Here is a 15207-nt window from a genome sequence, read left to right on the forward strand (position 1 = left end):
GATGTGCCAGGTCCTTTCAAAAGATAGCTAGGATTCTACACTGCTCTGTTGTGCACAGGGAAGAGGAGGAGGGCTGTCTAACTTATTTTGGGCAATGAACACAAACATGGCAGTATGAACAAGCATTTTACATGAAGCAAATTTCATAAGAAAAGTTCTTATTCAACATTCATTTTCTTTTTATTTAATTTTGAAGCCATAAAAAGGCACAGCTATATAAACCTTAATTTGTTGAGCATACTGAAAGTATCAGAGTATCCTGTTTATTATTACTTACCATCCTGCAAAAGACTGCCTTTGCAACTATAAAAACATCCCATAAAATTTATACATTAACCTGTCAGCTTGTATGCCTTCTTTGATTTGATACTTGAACCTGTTTTCATTTTTAGAAAAAAATGTTTTCAATCTTAAATGGTATGTTTAAAGCAAATATCGAGCCCAGGGCAATAGTAGGAGATGGAGAGGAGAAATTAAGAGACAGGATTTGCCACTTTAGTATAGAAGGTCAAGGATCAAATTTTTATAGTACAGTGGCTAATCTTTTTGTCCTTGTGTGCCGAAAATGTGTGTATGGGGGGTGGGGGTGGGTGCCAGCACATGCACGGATCCCCAGCACATAATGCAATGCATGCACGACCCCATGCACCCCATCCCCTGTACATGTGCATGTGACTCTCCCGTGCTCCCCCCACCCCTGTGCATGTGCAACCCCCATGCCCCATTTTGAGCCTAGCAGGCTTCCCTGGAACCTCCTGCGACCAAAAATAGGATGCAGTGGGCCCCACCCACCCACACTCACTCCTGCCCCTGAGCATGCGTACATGACCCCCAGCCCCCACACATTCGCACATATCTCCCACGGCAGAGACCTGAAAATCAGCTGGCCGGCGGGAGGTGCACATGCATGCATTGTAGAGCTGACCTGGGGCAACAGCTCGCGTGTCAGTAGAGAGGCCTCCATGTGCCACCTGTGGCACATGTGCCATAGGTTTGCCGTCATGATTATAGTATCTTTTGCTGGTCAGATGTTTTAACAACCAATTACAGTATGCCTTCTAGTGAAAAGACAATAATAGCACCAAACCTTTTAAGGATGACTTTGTTATGCAGTGACTTGAGACACACTTTGTGACATAAACAGATCTTAGTGGATTAGAACAAAATGGAAAGGAAACATTCTTAGCAGTGTTCACTTTTACTTGTATTTTCATAAAATGTAAATCATGGGTCATTCCAGTGAAGCAACAATTAATTTTAAGTCTGGAATCAGCATCTTCATTGGTAAGGTTAGGATGGGGTGTCAGGCTTATTTCTATATCCAGCCTGCCTTGGAACTATTGGTATATGATATTGTAATTGAATGAGCTTTCATGTTTGATAACATTCCATGTACCCCAGAGTCTGCATTGAGGTTGAGAGAATTAAATCATGATGGGCTTTATAAAGTAATGGGATAAATAAGAACATATACACATTCCTCATTATTTGTGACCCTTTAGGATTTTATGTTGACATAAAAGTCAAACCGCTCCAAACTCGATTGCAGAAAATATGACTTCAGCAACAGAGTGGTCAATGCCTGGAATGCACTACCTGACTCTGTTGTTACATCCTCTGTTGTTACATCCTCAAATCCCCATAACTTTAACATTAAACTGTCTATTGTGGACCTCACCCCATTCCTAAGAGGTCTGCAAGGGGGTGTGCATAAGTGCACCAGCGTGCCTACCTTCCAGGGGTAGGTTCGTGCCAGTTCCACAAATCCACAGTCCTGTTAAGAACCAGTTCCAGCTCCCTCCCCCTGCCCATCCGCCCATCATCAAGATGAAGAGTGAGAGGAGGAATTCTGGGAATTGAAGTCCACAAGTCTTAAAGCTGTCAAGTTTGAACACCCCTGGGTTTTTTTCTCCTAAAGTGTTAGGGGTGCAAGGGTCTTGTAACTTGACAGCTTTAAGACTTGCGTGCTTCAAATGCCAGAGTTTCTGAGCCAACATTTTGGTTGCTAAGCAAAAGCGTTGTTAAGTGAGTTTCACCACAGTTTACAAGTTGGGCATGCCCACACAGTCACATGGCTGTCAAGCCACTCCCACCCGGTCACATGGCTGGCAAGCCACTCCCACCTGGTCACATGGCCGGCAAGCCACTGCCACAAAGTTGGCCACACCTATAGAAGATTTTCTAAAAAAAATTGAAACCCACCACTACTACGGTCCCTGTCCAACTGTCCCCATTTATTCATACCCATTTCCTGTGTTCATGCCCATGTTTATACTTATACCTGTTATGTCGCACATGTTTGACAAACTAAAATAAATAAATAAATAAATAAATAAATAAATAAATAAATAAATAAGATGAAGTGCCTTACTTAAGCAGTGTCTAGGTGGGTGCTGTGAATATTTATGACAACAGATTGAAGCTCTGAATAAAAATCCTATTAACCTATTTCTATGCAGAGTTTTGGCTTCAGAATATCGTTTTCAAGCTTCGTGTGTAGTGTAGCATTGTACAAATTGCTTTCAAGTGCTACTGTTTGTTCAGTTCCCAACTATAAGAACATTTGAAAATTCAATCTCCTATAGCAGCAAGCAAAGCTTTCTGGAATCTGCCATTTTCAGGAATAATTTGTGGGCTGTTTTGAAAACCAGTGTTATAACCAAAGCCAGTTTATTAAAACTGAAAAAAACAACCTGGAGTCAGTATAATCTTTTAATCAACCACATAGAGTTCTGAGGCATTAATTGCAAGATGGTTTTATTCAGAATATCAAGAAGATAAGTCAATCCCTTTATCCATGCAATTGTTCTTTAATTTATTATTCACCTTGTTGTGCTCAGTGGTTTCTGAAAAAGACCCTTTTTCAGTGTTATTACAGTGATTTGAATTTTTGTTTAGGTTCTATTATTTTCTTTGGGTTGTTGGGATTTAAAAAAAATAGATGATATGATTTCCTCCCACCCCCAAAAATGGGCAACATATGGAACATCAGAAGACCAAGTGGTTGAAAGAATATTTAAGCAGTACATAAAACAGTACTTACCGAGTTATGTGGCTATAATCTTTAATAGTTCCATATAGGTAGGTAGGTAGGTAGGTAGGTAGGTAGGTAGGTAGGTAGGTAGGTAGGTAGGTAGATAGATAGATAGATAGATAGATAGATAGATAGATAGATAGATAGATAGATAGATAGATAGATAGATAGATAAGATAGATAGATAGATAGATAGATAGATAGATAGATAGATAGATAGATAGATGATAGATAGATAGATAGATAGATAGATAGATAGATAGATAGATAGATAGATAGATAGATAGATAGATAGATAGATAGACAGACAGACAGACAGACAGACAGACAGACCTTTATTGTCACTTTTTACTGAGAGTACACTGGCACACATTAAAAATGAAATTCTGTTGCCTGCTCTCAAAAGAAAATATATCTACCCATACACATATATAATATGTATACACACACAAACGCACGTGTATGTGTGTGTTATATAAAGGCTGATGAAGAGAAGGTTAAATGACTGAAAGAATTAGAGGAAACAGAAAGTCTAAGTTGATACCCTCCAAATACAGTAGTACTGTCCATCAAATACTACTGTATTTGGAGAGTATCAACTTAGACTTGCTGTTTCCTCTAATTCTCTCAGTCATCTACTTTCTCTTCATCAGCCTTTATATAATTCTCTGCTTGGAATATATTTGGCAGAAAAGGATGTTACCACAATAGTATCTTTTTTTTTAATTGAGAGATTAAATAACTTTTGTGCCAAAAGGTGATAATATATCATTTAGCTTATATTACGTAGTCTCTGAATTTTGTTTTTGTAACCTGATGTTTAATTGTGTAACTTTTCATTCAATAATGTACCTTGAAGTACCCAAGTAATCATAGCTTGAGATAAACTAGGATGCGCCATATTTATTCTGATCTCAGTTCCTGCTTAAGGAAAAGGTGGGAAATCTTCACAAGCTATGTAACTCAGTAAGTAGCACTAGCTCCATTTTTCTGCCTCTTTTCTGTATACAAAAACACAATCACAATAATGTCAGCAATCAAAGGCAATCTTCTGATAGCATGACTTTCTTTTTTAGTTGCTATTTCATGCTGTGTTTCCTGTTTATATATTTGTATGTGTTTTGAATGCCATGGAGCATCAGGTCCCTCAAAGAAATACCACAGAACCTGAAAGCTTTCCAGCTTCTTGGATTAATGTATTTATAATTTGCTTTTCGTGCATGTTAAGTACCTGGCAGACTCCATCTGGGGCCTGATTCAACATTCCTCTTTCCCAGAGATTTTAACTACCTTGAAGTCATTGCTTCAGCAGCAGTTAATTCTCACAGTGTCAGTAGGAAAACAACTATGTATTAACTGGATTCAGAATGGTGCATGAGTGCATGAAAGAAAATGTGCTTTATATCTTGTAAAACCACCTACTGGTCCTATTTGTAAAAGAAAACCACTCTGCTTCTGCCCTCTGTACATTTACACACAATATTGTATACTCATTACCACATTTTAAGAAGCACTAATTTATAAAACCAAACGGGGTTCTAACAATTAAAAAAAAACACCAAGATCCAAATCATGGTTGGATGAGAAATGTGCAAAAAACTAATGAAAACCCCCTGGGGTGTATAACAATAACAACTGCCTATTATTCTTGAATTTATTCATGAAAAGCAAAAAAGAAAGTACAAAGCTTTACTCATGAAGAAGAAAAGAAAAGCTCAAAAGGTATATTTGAAGTCACTTGATCCAGGCATGAAAATACCTTCCAGTCTCCAGAAGAGCCCAGTAACTCGAAACAACCTTTGAGTCTGATTCTAGAGAACCTTATGGGACAAATTGAAGACCCCATCCATTATATTATATTATTGCACCATAATATTATATTGTTGCACAATAATATTATATTGTTGCACAATAATATTATATTGTTGCACAATAATACCCACATCCAAATAAAGTCAGCTTTTTGCTGTGCTGCCTAGTTCCCAGAATGTTTAAAAGTTGTGTATTTTAGTTCCTTTTCTACTTAATCTTTATGATAGGGTACAAAAACTCACAAATCCTGAAGATTATTTGGACCTGCAGACCTATTGTTTTATTTTTATAGTCCGATGATATAGTGATTATCACATCTTCACCTACTGCACCGAGGAGGGCATTAACCTCAACTATTTATTATTGCCATGATAATGACATATTTATTTCAATAAATATAAAATACATTTTTCTCAAAATGGTTCTCCCAGATAGAAACATAGAAGGTGAATTAGCATGTTGTTTGCAATGTTATTTAATAAGTTCAGTCCTTTAAATATATTGGAATTTTTTTTGCAGGCTACAGGCACTCAAAAGGTTCAAAGTGAACCTTTGTAAGAAAATTTACAAACTGCCGAAAGGTCGTCAGTTCGAAGCCCTAGTGCCGTGTAATGGAATGAGTTCTTGTTACTTGTTCCAGCTTCTGCAAACCTAGAAGTTCGAAAGCATGTAAAAAATGCAAGTAGAAAAATAGGAACCATTTTGGTGGGAAGGTAACAGGGTGTTCCGTGTGCCTTCAGCGTTTAATCATGCCGGCCACATGACCCCGGAAACGTCTTCAGAGAGCGCTGACTCTTCAACTTTGAAACAGAGATGAGCACCACACCCTAGAGTCCGGAACAACTAGCACATATGTGCAAGGGGAACCTTTACCTTTTTAAGAAAACTTTTTAAAGAGTGTAGCTGCCATCTTAAATGGATGCATAGACAAACAATCATTATGTCTATCACCACAGCAATACTTGCTTTAAAAAGAATTTAAGTTTGTTTAGATTTGGGGATGTGAATTTGGACATAGGCAATCATAAACAGATTTCTGAGTGTTATTTCCCTTCTCTAACAAATGTGTTCAGATACAGAAACAAATGAAAAAAAATGGTATGGAAATAATCATATGTAATTGTCCTCCAGCTTCCACTACTGTGCCCGAAGTCTTTTTTTCCTTCAACATTTAGAGTGTTCATTTCTTTCAAATTCTTTTTTGTTATTTGGGTGGCTTAATTTCTGTTCAAAAGTGGGGAACAATGCTGGTGTTGTGGTTTTTATGTAGCCAACAACTCCATCTCCCTGCAGCCTCCCTGCTGCTGATGCTTTTGATTTGAAAAAGCCCAAATGGGAGCAGTTCCCTTATGAAATTTTCTCTTTAAATTAAATTGATTGTGAGAAGTTAGGAAGACTAGAGACCATGAAGTGGACATTGTACAAAGAAAGAACAGACATCTTCTAGCAGTATTCAGCCATCCACTGTATCTAAAATAATTTCTTTTTGCTCCTTCTGAAAGAAATCATTTTTGAAGCATGTACAACCTGAATGCCACTATTTTTTTCTTGTCTGCCTACTCAAAACATCTTTATCTCATGTTCTATTGCATTGTGATAATGAACAGATTGCCTTTATTTTCTCTAGGCAAACTGAAGACCTCAGTAGCAAATCTCCCAGAATCAAAATGAACACAGGTATGCATTTTCATGGTGCAAAAAATGAGCATATTGTTTAATGCAAGTTACAGATGTTTTGAATAACTTTTTGCTAATATTTTTTCTTTCTTATGTGTGTGCATTCGAAGTTCTGATGTATATTCTCTAGATACACTGTTATGTATAAATATATGCATTTATACATGCATATGTAAATAAGCATCTGCATTTCATTTCAATATATTTTCAGTTATTTAGTAAAATATATTGGGGCAAAGAACATATTCATGTACAGTGGCATAAATCAAGACAGGTTTTTTTCTTTAATAGCAAACCATTTACTTTTAGAATGATTTAATTATTGTTTACCTATTTTGTTTAAAATCATCTACTGGAGTATTTTACATATAGTGTGTGAGTTAAATTATATATGCTTTACATTATCACATTTTGGAAAATTATATTTAAAACCTCTTGAGCGGCATGATGGCCTAGGGGTGAAGATGTTTGCCTCCCATTCATAAGGTTGAGAGCGCAATCCTAGGGACCAACAGATGTTTCTCTCTCAGGGCACAAAGACAAAATAGCTGCTCTGATTTCCATATTGGCATCAGAAAGGACATCTGTCCCAATAAATGTTCAGCTCCATTCAGTCACCCAACTCTGAATAAAGGAATTACAGGGTTGTAAAAAGGAAAAAAATTAAAACCTGTCAGATAGCAAATTCTGTGATGGCCACTGATGACCACATATATCTTTTTTTGATCCCCATATACCTTTATTCTGGATAGTATAAATTCTGCAACTTAAGTGAATGATAATGCAGAACAAACAATATCAAATATAATTTAATGATCGAATGCAATGTTTCTCAACCTTGGCAGCTTAAAGATGCATGGACTTCAATTCCCAGAATCCAGCAAGTCTGGCTGAAGAATTCTGGGAGTAGAAGTCCATATATCTTCAAGCGGCCAATGTTGAGAAACATTGCTTTAATCTAAACATAAAACCAGCAAAGAGAATACATGGTCAGTTTCTTGCCTCTCTAAAGAACTCTTTCAAGATTCTGATCTCTATCAACTGCCAGAAGTAAATTTTGACGGGACTATATATATCACTGAAGGGAATAGATCCAAATATCGTGGCCATATAACCCCCTCCCACAAAGTATAGTTCTTTTTGCCCTCTTCTGTACCACAGTCAGCAAGGAGAAGTGGAAAGAAAATAATAAATATGTAACCAAATATATGAAAAGAAACATATGGTACAAGCAGTCCTTAAGAGTTAATGTTATTTCTGCTGGTTTTGAAGTGCCAAATGGGAACATCATTTTCTATATTAACAATAGAAAGAGTTTGGAGTACCATAAAGGTGAAACCTAGAGATAGCTGATTACCCTAAAATGAATCTTCTACTTTAGACCATAACTGCACCATTCGGCTTTCTAAAGACAATAATTAGAGGTTCAGCTCTGTTGAAATAAGATACAATCTGATTTTGAGAGGAAATTTAATAAATAGAATAGAATTCTTTATTGGCCAAGGACACACAACAAATTTATCTTCAGTGCATAAGCTCTCAGTATACATAAAAGCTTTAAGTGATATTTTACTTGCAGGCCTTTAAGCAGCCACTTTTAAAAAAACAGATCAAGCATTACCTATTTTAAAATCCACACATTATTCCAAAACCAATTAAGAGTTAATCTATATTATTGAAAGATCACAATGATTCTGTTTGTAATAAAATTAGTGGAAATCCTATTGAATTCTATAACTTGTCTTAAGCATATCCATGAATCTCTCCTATCAAAATTAAAGGGATACACCAAGGCTAAATGATGTCCATCTCTTAAACTATTTTTAAACAAAATAAATGTTCCATTTCTCTCAGAGTTCCCTATTATATTGATGTGAAATAAACAAAATGTTCAAAAGTCATGGTATCTATGGAGTTACTTACCAAGCACATCTAAATTATATTAAAGTAACCAATTTACTTTCACATTCACCAAGGCATGTCACAACTTTTGAGCACCCCTAATGTTTGCAAATTTGAAAGCTGAAAAATTTGACACACCCAGTCCAATAACATTCAACAACAACACTGAACATTTGATTTCAGTGCCATTATCATTAAACATTGACCCAGCATCTTACATCTTTTCAGCATATGCTAACCTTTATTTGAGATGTTGCTCTAGTTATGAGGCACCTGAGCAAGCCTCTTACTATTCATTTAAGGCAGAATGAAACACTCACTTTTCCTATTGCCCAGGAAAAAAATGTATGTAGTGTGTAACATATAATGTTATGATTAAAGCAAGATTCATGCACAGCTGTATATCCAGATTTATCAAGTAGGTGAAATATTCATTTTTATGAATTGATTCTTTTTTTAATCATTGTATATCATTTGAATCACTATAGACATCAATAATTTGATTCTAAAATATTTATTTTTATATGAAATAATTAACAACTATTTATGCATACTCAAGGAATACCCAAAAAGGCTTAATGTAAACTATTCAACTGCAGATCTGAATTCCTCAACCAATTAGCAAAAGCTTGAAAATTCAGCCTCCTTTCTCTGGATTCCAGAACAAAAACATTTTACTCATTAAAAAAAACTGTATATAGCTGCAGAATTGCTTCTTCCATTCCATAGTAGAACAAATCATTTTAGAGATTTTAAAAGCTGATTTTAAAAAATCCCTACAATGCTACTTGCACAGTGTTCAGCAGAGATAACACACATCCACAATCTATAAATAAATATTCTCTCACCAGACGTAAGAAGAATTCTTGTCTTTAACTTTAATGAGATTAAACAGTTTAAATCCAAGTGCATCAATTTAAAGTGCATTTAAGTGGCTGGGTAGACCAAGCTTTCCACTTATCCAGATTCCTTCTAAGAACATAACATTTCAAATAATTTGGGCAGATTGTTTATATGCAGCCCCTTTTCTCACATAGATAATGAATGGCCCAAAGTTAATTTGCTTAAATGGATCTTTAGTGTCCCTCCATAAATTTTAGGCACAAATGTACAAGGATAATATTATGATAAATGCATCTCAGTTTAAAATGATTTAATAACCCAACTGCTTTGCAATAAATGAAAGACATAAATACAAACCTGGTTAAAAACAATTACAGTCCTTGGAGAGTGCAAAAATATATGAGGTTTAACTTTGTTAATATTAAATCATCATTATGCAGAATTGTTACCATTTATCTTCTATGCGCTCAAAACATATCAAAATAAGCTACATGTTATATGCAATGCTGAATAAACAGTTTGTTTTCAGAACAGTTCCTAAGCTTAGAATAGCATGTCCTAGACACTCAGCATTATTATTTCAAATACCAGCTATTTTATTCTTTCCTGGAATGGATAATCAGAATCTTCCAAGCTTTCTTTGATTTTTGAATGTTTGCATGCCATCATATATTTAATCAACCAAACTGGATTTCCTTTAAATTCAGTAGGCCTGCCCCATGCAATTATCTTCTCCTTATGCACTATTAATGGCTGAGTAAAATCCAGCTGTTGGTTTTACTATGAAGTGTATGGAAAGCACAAGCTCCAAATCTCAGAGTGTTTGTAATATATTTCTAATCATTGCAAATTAAATTCAGAATTTGTCCTTGTAATAAAATCACCAAGCATGCAAAACCTAAGCCCACCTGTGGTTAGATGTACTGGTTCACTCCTTGTGTTTCTACAAAAAAATGGACTATGCATGCAAAAGACCCTAGATCAAAATGTCAAATGGGTTTGAATGCTTCTACTACATACTGGTTTAATAGCAATAGCAATAGCACTTAGACTTATATATCACTTCACAGTGCTTTACTGCCCTCTAAGAAAGCTCTCTAACTGTGCCATTTTTAGAATAATATTCTTCCCTAGGGGGCTAAGCCAACATGGAGGCAAGGACACTGCCAAACCTGATATTACAACTCACAAAGTTCTTTGCGATAAATGATACATTCCTGCATTTCAGGCACATGGAATGAGTTTCCGATTTATTTTTGTTCACCTAAAACAGAGCAAATGTACACAAGAATTAATAGAATTTTAAAAAGGAGATTAACTTGGAAGGGAAGATAGAGATCTTATTATATCAGAGAACTAGTTTTATTGGACTATTCTGGCAGGTGAATTGAAACTGTTGTACAATGATAGCTTTCTTGTACAAATGCAGCCTTCATTTTGGGCAATATGCCCTAAATTCCAAGTTGAGTGAGGATAATAATGTTGCTAGGATTGGTTTGTTGCTTTGACTTACTTTCCTCACTGCCCCTTTTCTCTTACATTAAATCATAAAATCTGATTCATGGTGTGTTGGAGTGATCTTTGCTAGTGTTACCTGATCATTCTTAGTTTGAAGATTTCCATTATTTTCAACTTACCTTCAGGTCTTTTAAAACTTATGGCAGCATCTTAATAAACAGCAAGCAGGTTGACAATTATGCTTTTGTATGCCTGTTTAAACTGATCAACTGCTTCTTTAATTATTTTTTGGTGGGGTGGGGAGAATAATAATTACCAAAAGGGGGAGGGGGAGGGGAGTTAAGTTCAAGATTTAAAGTCAGCTTATAAATGCAAAATCTCCAAGATTCAAAAAACATTTCCATGCATAAATCCTCCAGTAAATTTTGATTAGGAAAATTCTTTCCCACAGTTTCTCCAATTACAGCCAGCACTTTCTGCCACATTTGTTTTTGTTAAGTAGTTCATAATCCCTGGTAAGACATTTCATTGCACTTTCTGAAGAAGAACTAAAGGGGAATTTGCTCACATCCAAATTCTAGCATTATCACATCCCCCATAAAGTACTATCAATCAGTAATAGTTTCAGCCTTTCAGACACTTCCGAAGAACTTGAAGCAGCCCAAAGTCATGACTGTTTCTCGCCATTTAGGCAAAGGCTGTAGTGCTTCTAAAATAAGCTGTGTTTTTTCTTAAAATGAAAAAAAAAAAACTTCTTTCCAAAACTTGTTTCCAAAAATGGGGGGGGGGGCTAAAAAAGCAGCTGTGCCCATTTTCACCTTGTTCCTTGTAATTCTTTTATGTACAAATACCAAGTATGCCCCACCCAACCACCAAAAGGCTACTCCCTTTCAGGTAAATTAATGTTAAATGGTTTCTTTTTTCTTTCTGTTGGAGCAGGAAGATTGTTAGATGAAGGCAAAATGTTACTTGTTCATGTATTTCTGCCTTCAGTAAATAGTTCAGGTTATCATTTTAATAATCTGAATCAATATTATACTTGTTTTTTATTTATTTATTTGTAAAATTTATTAGCCGTCCAGTCTGTCACACAGTAACTCTGGGCAACTAATAAGATATTCAGTGAGGGCCACATACTACTTTCTAGTTCTGCGTTCTCATTAGTTCCTTATTTTGATGTGTCATTTTTAATCCTGCCTTTTAGTCTTTTTATTTTTGTGGTGAGTTAGGTACACCCAAGTGATTTTTCAAATACTGGAAAGCACATGCCTAAATCTTTGGCTGGTGTATTCTTTGGAATGGCAGTATTAATTAACAACAGCTTCCTCAACCTTTTGGTACGTATGTACAAGTATCTAGGGATCAACCACAAATTCTAACTGCATGGATTTATGTCCACATTTGCATATCTCAGTAATCTTCACTTTGTACATTGCATGCGCTTGCATTCTACGTCGTGGGCTTGTGCCTGTGTCCTTTTCTGCTTTCAGATAGTGGTGGGTGTGCTCGCAAACGTGCTGCCATGTCTGTCAAACTAACAGCGGTGAAGAGAGTTCAAAGTTCTCCAAACCTTTTGACCGCAGGTATAGCTGTTAACCATGGAATGCCACACTTCAGTATCATTGTGTTGTCTTTTATACAGTTTGCAATAGAACGGAATATTGGAAATGATAACCACGGATCCTCACAATTGTTATTGTGATGAATCTGTCATTTCATCACTGTTTAGCATTTTTGTTCTAATATATGTGTGTGTGTGTGTGTGTGTGTGTGTGTGTATATACACACACACACAGTGTGTATGTATGTATGTGTGTGTGTATGTGTGTGTATGTATGTGTGTGTATATATATATATATATATTTATACATACACGTACATACACACATACATACATACACACATACATACATACATACATACATACATACACACTGAATGTATGTATGTATGTGTATGTGTGTGTGTGTGTATATATATATATAGATATATATAGATATATATATATAGATATATAGATATACATACATACATACATACATACATACATACATACATACATACATACATAAACACACACACACACAAACACACACATATATGCTGGTCTTGTTGTATTTGGGTCTTTTCCCGTGTAAGATCAATCTTACAAAAAGAAATTCTGGATTGACCTACTTTACTCAAATGTAGACTGTTATTTCAGAAAATAAATGTTAGCCAGAAATAAAAGCAAGCACAAATGTTCAGAATAAATGTGACATTAAATTATATTTAAACGAAAATTAGATGTAATAGTCTTTGTTCATCAATCATAATTGGACTAGCAACTCAGTTGTTAAGCAAAGCATTCACTAAGTGAAACTGCTCCTGTGCTTACTGTCTTCCTTTAGCTTTCCTTTGCTTTGCAGACCTTTGAAAATCATAAATGGAAGGATTGGTTGCAAAGTTAATTTTTTATCACTGTCACAACTGCAAATGGTCACTAATCAAGGCAGTCATTAAATAAGGACTATCTTTATTAAACAAAATGAGCTGAATTAAATTGTTATCAATTATTCCATTGTAGATAATGTTTCTTTGTATTATTAAACATTCAATTCTACTACAAGTTTGGTAAGGGCTGTGAACTGCACATGCTATTTTGAGGGATCGTGTGAGGTGCTAAGGCCATAAGTTGCACATCTGTAATGTAGAGGCTTCCTTGAATCTTCAACAGAAGCAATTCAGGCAATGATACTTACTAATCATGCTGAACCATTGATTGAACTGTAATTCTGCTTAGCCCCAAGCAATTTTAAGGAATTATATGAGCAGAGCCTCTAATTAGACCTCCGTGAGAGTTTCCCATTCAGGAAAAAGGAGGAACACTTACCCATGCCAGGGCATAGTATTGCCCATGACAATTGAAAAACAAGGGCATTGTAATATTTTAATAAATAAACTGGTTTAAGTCAACTGTACCAAATTAGTAATATGCCCCCTCCCCAAATTTGTGTGCAGAAGTAAAATGTTGTCTTTATTTTTTTTCCTACTTTATAATTCTCTTTGCTCATGTAAAAAGCACTGTGTGTGCAATTCCTTATTGAAAAAGTGTAGAAGACAATAGGGCAAAACTAGAAAGTAGCTTTCAAGCTTCAACAATTTCACCTATCTGAACACACTGTAACATTTGTCATTATTCTCAATGCCCTTTAGAACATTGGATTGAAAGGTTTTCCCTCTGGCTGGTAGAAATCATAAACTAGATTTCAGATATTAACAGCTTTTAGCAATTAAATCCAACCCTTAGCTAAATGTTGTCACAAAACTGTCAACATAGAAAAATGAAATGTGAAAAATGAAAAACATGTGATAGCAAAATGGCAAAAGCCATATGTGGAGTCATTTTGTTACAAACATTCAGAAACAATCCTGAGTTAAATGCTTTTTAAAAAAAATACATTTGATAGTAGCCCAGAGAATTTAATCAGATGAATTATATGAGATGAATCATATAAGAAGATTAATTGTAATTCTGAATGTAATTGAATCAAGCCACAGGTATTGAGTTACTGTTCTTGTAGAGTCTTAAACTATGCATAGACACTAGAAAGGAAGATAAATTCCAATAAATCAGTGTGTGCTAAATACATTATAGCATTGAGAAAACACAATGCTTTTAGTACATAAGCTTTATTGTTCAGGTGCTTTAGAGGGGTTTAGTACATCTTTTGCATAATTATGGTTAATTTTTAAATTAAAATTAATTAATTAAACATATAGTTTTAAAATTATACAGAGAAAGATATTACAGATTAAGTGTGATCTTGCCAAAATACTGTCAATGAAAATGGAAAGAGCCTCTAGCTCAGCATTTCTCAATCTCAGAAACTTTTTTGGCGTTTCTCGATCTCAGCAACTTTAATATGTATGGACTTCAACTCCCAGAATTCTCTAGCTGATAAGTTACTGAGGTTTGATAAACATTGCTCTGGATCATTTATTCTTTTGTTTTTCATGAATGTCCCTCAAAACATTGCTAGGTCTCATGTATTTTTTTTTTTTTAGTAATTTGTAATCTACCTAGAGAGTTTGGATTTTTAAATAGAAGTATAATAAATATTAGTGTTTAAAATACCGTAGTAATGGGTAATTTTTTAGACAGTCATCAATAGTATTACTCCTGACACCATGGAGGTAGTTAAACCCTGGTTGATTGCTCAGTTTTTTTATGCGAACTGACAAGTGGAATAGGATATATATGAACCAACTTGTTGAATTCATAAATAAAAAGAGGTTTGGGACAAGCAAAAATAAAAATCATCATAAGAAGTTATTTTGTGCTGGTTATTTTCATATACAACTCACTGAGTTCAGTGAACGTTGTACACTATAACATCAAATTATAATATTTCTAAAGTGTATGTTTGGTAAATAAATTTCCCTGAATGTCAGAGACTAAAACAAGTTGTAAGAATCCTAATCAAACTTCCCATATATTA

The 15207-nt window shown here is 35.1% G+C and overlaps 1 protein-coding gene across 9 annotated transcripts in view; it reads left to right on the plus strand.

Moving 5' to 3' along the window:
• Positions 1 to 15207, plus strand: part of SORBS2 (sorbin and SH3 domain containing 2) — a 195626-nt gene that overhangs the window by 86112 nt on the left and 94307 nt on the right. For all 9 annotated transcript variants that reach the window (XM_032224653.1, XM_032224646.1, XM_032224651.1 and 6 more), the window contains exon 3: positions 6474 to 6523. In XM_032224653.1, coding sequence (XP_032080544.1) covers positions 6514 to 6523 — 10 coding nt within the window. In that variant the 5' untranslated portion in view covers positions 6474 to 6513. The remainder of the gene's footprint in view (positions 1 to 6473; positions 6524 to 15207) is intronic.

Source organism: Thamnophis elegans, chromosome 9, assembly GCF_009769535.1.
Source record: "Thamnophis elegans isolate rThaEle1 chromosome 9, rThaEle1.pri, whole genome shotgun sequence".
NCBI classification, from domain to species: domain Eukaryota; kingdom Metazoa; phylum Chordata; class Lepidosauria; order Squamata; family Colubridae; genus Thamnophis; species Thamnophis elegans.